The sequence below is a fragment of the Scardinius erythrophthalmus genome (assembly GCF_964197995.2).
Source record: "Scardinius erythrophthalmus genome assembly, chromosome: 22".
NCBI lineage: Eukaryota > Metazoa > Chordata > Actinopteri > Cypriniformes > Leuciscidae > Scardinius > Scardinius erythrophthalmus.
The window spans coordinates 4,775,060-4,784,683 of NC_138242.1; the positions used below are offsets into that span (position 1 = coordinate 4,775,060).

Here is a 9,624-nt window from a genome sequence, read left to right on the forward strand (position 1 = left end):
TTAGATGAGATGTGTGAGCAACACTGCAGGATGCAATCTGTTTCCTGTCCTAACAGATGGACTTTACCGTACGTGTCCTGAACCACCCCTGCTTTCTCCTGTCCATATGAAAACTGTCGACAGAATCCAGCATCCTCACACTTTTCAATATCCCTCACTACATTGAGAGGGAATCAGAGGTCTGAGCTCTTTTCAGACATGCATTATAGAATGTTACTTCAATCAATGGACTCAGATGACTTCATAGAAATGTAAAATTACTAATATTAACTGTTGCATTTTGAACTCTTTTTTCTCAAAACACTCAAATGAACCAAATACATACACTAAGTCATATAAAGCCATGCAATAGATTCAAAGGGGTGGTATAATGCCCTTTTGTAAAATGTAAAATAAGTCTCTGAAGTCCACAGAGTGTATATGTGAAGTTTTAGCTCAAAATACCCCACAGATATTGTTATATAGCATGTTAAAGTTGTCACTTTTTGAGGGTGAGCAAAAACGCACTGTTTTTGTGTCTGTTCCTTTAAATGCAAATGAGCTGCTGCTCCCGGCACAGGGGGCGGAGCTTCAACAGCTTGTGTCCTTTTACCTCACACAGACATGCACTGAACATTTCAAAAACTTTTAGCCTTTTATGTTCAAACCGGAGTCAGACAAAGATGGAAAGACTCAAGAAGAAGTGACAATATGTAGAAGCAACAGGACATTTCTGAATGGTCAGTTGATGAATTTATGTAGCTTATGTGTAATCTTCTAGTCATTGATTAGCATTTTCTGACATGATAATCTATAAATCGGGTTCAGGGGGCGGGGTTTATGTAAATTTTAGGGTTGGTGATGTCACTAACCCGGGAGGAATGTCATGTAGCCTCTACCAGCCCTTTGATGTAAAAATAATTTCTGTTAAAGCAAATATCTCCCTTTGCTTTGAACTTTGAGCATCATAACTTTACAGATGTTGATTGTGCTCAAACAGCAACATTACACACTAACTAAAATGAAAAAAGTGAAATCATAATCAACCACCCCTTTAAATATAGTGCACATGTTGCAGTGGATTTTTTATGGTGCTTTTTGGTCTTGAGAAACTGTATTGAAAAGAGCTGCGCAAATTCTCCAGATTCCCCCTTTTGTATTCCTAAAACCCCCCATTATACATTTTTTGGTTAAACTATTCCTATCCTTTAAGAGAAAAATGTCTCCGAAGTGCCACCTTGTGGAACACTAAAGAAATTGCATGCTCTGTCATTTAAAAAATGTATTACAAAAATATCTCTAGGCCCTGCACACAAACCAAGCAGCGATTCATCATGGCCACAGCTTTCATATGCCTGAGGGAAACAATGATTACTTTGCTCTAAAATGTTACCTTTGTGGTAAGGTATAGACAAAAATGAATACAATTAAATGCCACTGAAAATGAGGCTGTAAACAGTAGATGGGGTTATTTAGAGTGGGAGATTCGACCACAGACCAGTTATATAGCCTATATATATGTTTTATTTACAGGCGTTTTAGTGCCCTCATATAGGAAGCTGTTGGGGAGAGATGGAGGATCAGATTCAAAACACTGTCTCCGTGAACCTGTGCACAGCAGCTACAAAAATCATGATGAAATAATATCAGATATTTATCAGATGGGGAGTTGAATAAGTTCACTGAAGATGTAGTTTTGTTTCTGTAGTGCTGCAAGGGTCACAAAAACTTCCTCTGCACCAATAACACATCATTTGTGGTTGCGTAAAATCTTATCAAAGGAGGTATTCTTTCAAGTCTGATGAGATTAAAAGAAGAAAAAAACAAAAAAATACCATGATGCCTAATTCAAAAATTACAAATTCCTCCATCACTCAGGCAGGGATTTGAATCGATCGCTTTGGCATACCGAGACAGAATTGAAGAAAATCAATACAATGTAACATTTTACCATGGTTTCTGTTTACTTTAGATTGATAAATATGGATGAGTTTATTCTAACCGAAAGGTCAGATTAGAGATTTTGATCTTGACTGCTGGGTCGTGACCTGAAAAATGGATAGGAAACTATGAAAAAACAATGTTAAAATAAAATCCAACAAACCATATATTCATGCAGGATAGCACAACAAATAGAGACTGTTAAAAGACAGTGAACAGAAAAATCTTTCTCATATTTTTGTTGTCAAAAGCAAATCAAACACAATATTTTGGTACAAATTCAACTCTCATTTGGTTGAAGCTGTGCTGTGAGATATTGGATTAAACATACAGTAATGTTTGGGGTCAGTGGGATTTAAAAAAAAAAACATAAAGAAATTAATACTTTTGCATTAAATTGATTGATCAAATATATGCTGTTCTTTTGAACTGTTTTTTCATTGTTCTTTTATTGTTCTCCTTAAACTATCAAAGAATCCTGAAAAAAAAAAGTTATTATAAATTGTAATAATATTTCACAATATTACTGTTTTTACTGTATTTTGACCAAAAAAATGCTGCCTTGGTGAACAGTAGTTTATCTATCTATCTATCTATCTATCTATCTATCTATCTATCTATATATATATATATATATATATATATATATATATATATTAGTCTCTACTGTTCACCAAGGCAGCATTTATTTGGTCAAAATACGGTAAAAACAGTAATATTGTGAAATATTATTACAATTTATAATAACTGTGTATATATATATATAATTATATTATAACATGTTACATTATAATATATTATATTAAAGGTCCCGTTCTGCGTGATCTCATGTTTCAAACTTTAGTTATTGTGTAATGTTGCTGTTAGAGCATAAATAATATCTGTAAAATTATAAAGCTCAAAGTTCAATGCCAAGCGAGATATTTTATTTAACAGAAGTTGACTACAAAAAACGGCTCGATTGGACTACATCCCTCTACATCCTGCATTAGTGACATCACCAGAACCGTTTCTTGACTAAGCTCCGCCCACAGGAATGCTCCCTCAACTCTACTGGCTACTTGCGCACTTCTTATAACTTAGGCTACTGTGTTTACTCAGCTCTTACGGTGATTTTCTGAAGTAAAACTGACGCTTCATCTTTTGTGTGATGTACAATAAACTTTATTAAACTCATCAGTACATGTTTGATCATCATTCAGACAGCAGACTTGTAGGCTATTAATAAATAATGGATACATAGCCTACAAGCAGATGACAAATACGTTATAATAACCGTAATTAAACTACTAAACCATACCTGTTTCATCTCTATACAGCACTCTGACTCTGTAGGCATTATTGTCCGACTCGAAATGAACGCCGTTACTGAGAGTTTCTGATATTATCATCATTCCGTGAGACGAAATTGTCCTGACAGACTGAGCACGAGCTCATGAAGCTCCGCCCCCTGTGTCGTCCAGCAGCACCTCATTTGCATTTAAAGGGCACACACTGAAACAGGTCGTTTTTCTGAGCCCCCAAAAATGTAAATTTAAACATGCTGTAAAAAATGATCTGTTGGGTATTTTGAGCTCAAACTTCACATACACACTCTGGGGACATCAGAGACTTATTTTACATCTTGTGAAAAGGGGCATAAAACGGGACCTTTAATAATATAATATAATATAATATAAATGTTGGTTGGATTAGTAAAGTCTGGGTAAACCAGTTCAATACTAAAAACAAAAAGTGAAACATCCAAAGTTTATTGTGGGTCGCAGAAATAGCAATGCTGCAGTCTGATTTATCGGTCAGAGTATAATCCCGCCGTTTATAGATCTAGACCACTGCATCTTACTTTTGTTTCAGTGACACACAGAAAAAAAATCAATGCTATCCGGGGAGCATTATGGATCACTGTTTATTTTCACACATCAACAGTTAGCAAAGACATTACACCAATGGCACTCCTCCAACGACACGATTCGAAATAAATGCCGAAGATCCAGACATTCAGTGATTGCACTATTGTAAGAGAAGGGAGCAGGGAGACACTGCACACACACACACACACACACACACACACACGCACATATACATGCCCCCTCATGCGCTCAAGTACACACGCATCGGCGCGCTCATTTGATCGGTGAGTCCAGAATCTCCTGGTAATCTTGTCGGATGGCGCGGCTCACCCTGTAAAGCTTGAGCCCCGTCAGGACGAACACGCTGACCATGATAACCAGCGCTCCGAAGACGTCGTACACGGACGGGATCATTCTCAACACGATAAGCTGAAGAAACATGGCTACCACGATCTCCAGATGCTGCACGGTGCTGACCAACGCGGGGTGGAACTTGTTGAGGGCGTAGTAGACGCCCAGAAACGCCACGGTGGAGCAAATGCAGATTCCCGTGAGGTAGCCCCACGTCTCGGCGTCCAAGGGAATGATGGGTTCTTGCATGATGAACATAGTGGACGCCCCCCACACGGTCCCCGTCCAACCGAACGTGAAGAGCGCGGCCCACATGCTGACGCGCTCTTTAATGGCCCGGTACACGATCATAGACAGGGCGGCGGTCAAACCCGCCATTACAGTCATGGTGTACCCAAACGCTTCTTTCCAGAATCCCAACGGGGACTTTTCCTCGTCTGCGATGTTGGGGATCATCACGAGGCACAGTCCGAAGAGACTCCCTACGACCGCCACTACGTCCGTGTAAACCAGGCGTTCGTCTAAGAGCAAGAAGGCTAAGATGGCGCTGAAGACTGTAGTGGTCGCCCGCCACATGATGGTGCCGTTGCTCGGTGGAACGATGGCGAAGGACGTGTACGCGCACGTGATTGAGATGACGTTGCAAATCCCGTAGAAGAACAAACGCAGCCGGTAGCCCTTCGGTCCAAAGGGAGCTTCTTTATAGTAGAGGACCACCAGGACGGACAACACCTGGATCACCGAGCGGATGAAGATGAGCTCTAATGAGGGCACTTTGGAGCGGTCGGCCGCCAGGCGTGTGATGAGAGCCACGCATCCGTGAGCAAGAGCCGCCCCGAACAGAGCACCCCAGGTGACCCGCGACGCCAGGACCGAGGCCTCGCCGAAGCTCGCGAGCTGCCCGCCGACTCCTTTCTCTCGCTGATCGGCCTTGGGACGGGAATCCATAGTGCCGAATAAAGTCCTGCCTTGCCCGCTTTCTGACACCAGTCTCTTGTTCGGGTTGTTGTCCATGAACGAGCCGAAGTCCTCAAAGGACGGAGCGTCATCGTATCCCTCGTCGCCCGGCTGGGGGAAGTGCGTGGCGTATTTCACCGTGACGGTGTTGGGATGAATTTTAACCCTTTTTTTGGAGCCGTACTGCTGTGCTGTGGGGGACGGATCCATTTTCCTCAGCCTACAGAAGAGCTGCGAAACACACAAACATCACAGGATTAAAGGTGCTGTATGTAACTTTTTCACAAAATACCACAATATGTTTGCATATATTGAGGAAACATGCTAAGTTCACATACTCGCTTCTCTGAAAAACACTTCTACAGCCAGTTATTTTACTTTGAAATGTGAGTTTCCAGGCTGGAATCTTTGTTTTTGTTTTGGTCTGCGATACTACACGTCGCCAATTTGCCAATTTTCATTGTCCATTGCGCTCGTTGCTGTTGCGTGTGCTCAAACTGGCAACCCGCGTGAGCGCCGTCCAGTCTGGGAGAAACAACGATCTCCGATATTTTGAATTTGGACTGCAGTACCTATTTTGACCACTAGTTGTCATTCTTACAGACTGCACCTTTAACTGACGGTGTAGACCAGGGGTTCTCAACACTGGTCTTTGGGGGTCACTGTCCTGCAGAGTTTAGCTCCAACCTTGATCAAACTCACCGGCCTGTCATCCTGAAGCGCTTAATAAGCTGGTTCAGGTGTGTTTGATTAGGGTTGGAGCTAAACTCTGTAGGACCGTGGCCCTCGAGGACCAGGGTTGAGAACGCATGGTGTAGACACATGCAAATGTGAAAACAGAAGATATTGAAAATGTACAGTACTTGGTTGTCAGATCTAGTTTCTTTTACCTTCGTCTCTTAGCCAAAACTAAACCTTTTTTATCGACTGTTGACATTGAGAAAGCAATCTCTGCGGCTGTTTTCTCACAAATGGACTACAACTCTCTTTACTTTGGAATTGACAACAAAGCATTGTTATTGTCTATATGTAAACTACAAAAACGCAAATTTGTCAAAAAAAAAAAGGTGACGTAATGCGCATGTGTATTATGTGTTCAGTCTATAGGCATGAAGTGTTTCTTTACAAAGTGAGATCGCCAACTACTGGCCTGATAGTAGAATACAGCGTTCTGTACGCACAAAATGCAAAGAATAAACTTTTCTGTTTTAGTACATCATTGTCATGTACCCTTAATTATTGTCTATCAAACATCACCAGAGAGTCAAAACATCTTGTTTAAACATTACGAGGTCAATTTAAGGTCAAAAGTAAGCATAAAAGCACCATAAAAGTAGTCCATGTTACTTTTGCACTGTATTCCAAGTTTTCCAAAGCCATTCAATAGTTTTGTGAGAAGAACAGACTGAATTTTAAGTCATTATTTGCTTTAACTCTTCCCCTGCAGTTGCTTCCCCGCTAACAGGGAACGTTTTCTGGACTTCGGCTAACGTTCTCGCAATGTTCTCTCAAAGTTATGAGGGGCACTAATCTATACATCATTCAAAGAACTTTTTTTAAAAAAATTGTTACTACTTGTTCAGAACATTTGGAGAACATTCAAAAGTAACATTCCAATAATGTTGACAAAATGATAAAACTGAATGTTCCCTTAACATTTAAAAAATGTTCATAGAACATTCAAGAACAACAACAACAACAACAAAAAAAAAAACAATTTCAAAAGTTAATATGGCCATTAGCAATACATTATTTAAATATATATTTGGTATGAACCATTATGAATCACTGAATCAGTGAGTTGAATCTGAGAACCGGATCAGTCCATTTTGTTCAGTTGAATTTGTGTGCTCAGAATCTAGTGATTCACTGAAAATAACTCGCTTGATTCTCATGATCTGTTCATGATCAATAAGACCTGAAATGTAGGCTAAGTGATTCAATAATCCATTCACAGAAGTTTACAGGTTAACAATCCACTGAAAGATACACTTTGACCTGTTCCTCGCAAGTGTATCATAAGATTTGGAATATAGCATATACTTTTATGGTGTTTTTGTCCTTTTTTGAAGCTTGACAAACATGGTCACAATGAACTGTTATTGTATGGGGAAAAGCAGCATAATTTTTTTTTAAAATTCCTCCTTTTATTTGGAACAAACAACAGCATATGGGTTTGGAATGAGGATGAGTAAAAAATGATAGAATTATAATTTTTTTCAAAACTATAACATACTAAGATCAGCACATTGTAAAAGGATGTTGATATCTTTAACAGTGAACAATATGAGCATATTTTTTGCCAACTCAAGCTTGCATTGCACAGTGGATTTCACAGTTCAAAGGTTTCACAGAAATGCAGAAGAGAATTTTACATAATTCATAACTCGCTTCTTCAATGGTCTTCTCTCTCTCTCTCTCTCTCTCTCTCTCTCTCTCTCTCTCTCTCTCTCTCTCTCTCTCTCTCTCTCTCTCTCTCTCTCTCTCTCTCTCTCTCTCTCTCTCTCTCTCTCTCTCTCTCTCTCTCTCTCTCTCTCTCTCTCTCTCTCTCTCTCTCTCTCTCTCCTGCTTCCCCGTGTGTAAAGCCATTTCTATATTTAAGTGCAGTAGCGCTTGCTCAGATAAGCAGAATTTGATTCAATGTGACGGGACTAAATTATATAACAGGGATCAACCTCAAGTATAATTTTAGCATTAGGCTATTAAATAATGCTAAAATGTGCTTTTACACGTAAAATACAAAACACTATATATGATGATGGATTTATTTCTGTGCATCACATTTTTTTTTTTCACCCGATTTAAAGCAAATAACATTGCCAACAAGCAAAAGCCCCACCAGGGGGCAACAATATCAACAATATCCTACTGATAAGAGCCCACCTATTGCTCTTACCTCATAACTCGTAAAAACGTCATATTATATGGTACAGCTATTCGAAATCATAATGCATATTGTCCCCGTGGCACACCGTGAGACTGCAGACAGGAAAAATCATGTTGAGGAAAGAAAGGATGATTTATTGCTGTTCTGCAGGGAGCACAGCCTTTGAACCATTCTCCATGATATCTGTAATAAATCTCCTGACTTATGATAGATCATATGCATTTATCATTGTTAAAATCAACAGTAAATAAAACAGAAAGAGAGAGAGGCGGGGGGGGGGGGGTATAAAATAGAAATATAGGAAATGAAAATAAAATGTTTTACTCTATTTATTTCCTCCGCAAACGCTCTCCAATGCATGTTAGTATTATTATTTTATATTTATTTGCATGCAATTTCGTGCAAATCCACTAATTACAAATTTTACACGCAGCTGGAAATACTTTACTTGCAAAAAATAATTTTGGCATTGCACTATACGCTTTTAAACACTGTTGCGCAAAAACGCACATGCACCGTTTCTAAACGCGTCATATTTCCTTTTCTCCTGCAAATATCGCTAGCGCAAATGCGTCTCCACATTGCGCATCAAATGAATGAAATCAAGCGGTTTTTACTCACCACGCTTCTATTAAAGAAAGGATCCGGATGCCTTTAAAGCTCGTGGGAATTTAACACAAGCGTTTTAATTCACTGGCGTCAAGATATGGAGAATTGCGCTTGCCATGTCTCCATCCTTTCCTCATGGACGCGCTGGACGTCTCCAAGGTGCGCGCATCCTCCACGCGACGCTCCAAACACACACACAGACACACACACGCCTCCTGATGCGCGTGTTTCGGCTGGGGTGTCAGAGAGAGGCGATGCCCCCTTGTCTTCTGTCGGATAGCAGAGTGAGGGTGGGGTACACCATGTGAACACTGCTTCAACATAACATCATCATCTTCATCATCTTCATCGTCATTAGAAACACAGGCATGCTCTTATTTCTATCTGGGCAATTCCACGCAAAACTGTCACATCCATAACGCCAGCACAATGCCATTGTATTTAGTTGGCGTTATGGATGTTACAGTTTTGCGTGGAATTGCCCATCTCTCATCTCTTATCCAACGTCGATTAATTGAACTGAATTGAATCATTCTTCCCAGTGTACCTCATTTTGCTAATCTACATTTGATTTAAAATTATTTGCCTACAAATAGAGCAAAAAAAGATAAGCTTTTCACACTGATTTAACATCTTTTTATATGTGGAGCTAAGCAACATTTCACACTTGTCATGTGGAATTAGGGTTAACGTCTTTTGAACCGAGTATGAAGCCCTGAAACGATGCACCAGGAGAATATGGGCATGTTTCACAGCACACAACCAATCAGAAACGCCCTCAGTGCTCGCCTTATTAACTATTCATGATTTTTGTATACAATCACAGAAACGTTCATGCATGGAACCTCATTCATTAAAAACAAGCAGAATACATGTGTGTTATTTGGACATATACTGTCCGATTTCAGTGTAAATTGTTGAATTTATCTGTTAATTATTAAGTTATTCTTACAATAAACGGCTAAATTTCAGATTAAATCGTTCATACAATTATTTTAATTGGAGAATATTTTTGTAAATTGTTCAGATTTCTGTATAAAATATAAAGCA

The 9,624-nt window shown here is 39.6% G+C and overlaps 1 protein-coding gene across 1 annotated transcript; it reads right to left on the reverse strand.

Annotated features, from left to right (window-relative positions):
* Window positions 1-3,810: 3,810 nt before the first annotated feature.
* On the reverse strand, window positions 3,811-8,721 carry slc35g2b (solute carrier family 35 member G2b). Its single transcript, XM_081352607.1, has 2 exons — window positions 8,587-8,721; window positions 3,811-5,309 (listed from the first exon to the last, which is right to left on the reverse strand). Exon 2 carries the CDS (start codon window positions 5,286-5,288, stop codon window positions 4,044-4,046), a length of 1,245 nt encoding a protein of 414 aa, XP_081208733.1. The 5' UTR covers window positions 5,289-5,309; window positions 8,587-8,721; the 3' UTR covers window positions 3,811-4,043.
* Between the last annotated feature and the right edge of the window lie 903 nt (window positions 8,722-9,624).

Bases quoted from the DNA above. Each gene is read 5' to 3' on its own strand.
- slc35g2b (XM_081352607.1), bottom strand. From the start codon at position 5,288: ATGGATCCGTCCCCCACAGCACAGCAGTACGGCTCCAAAAAAAGGGTT.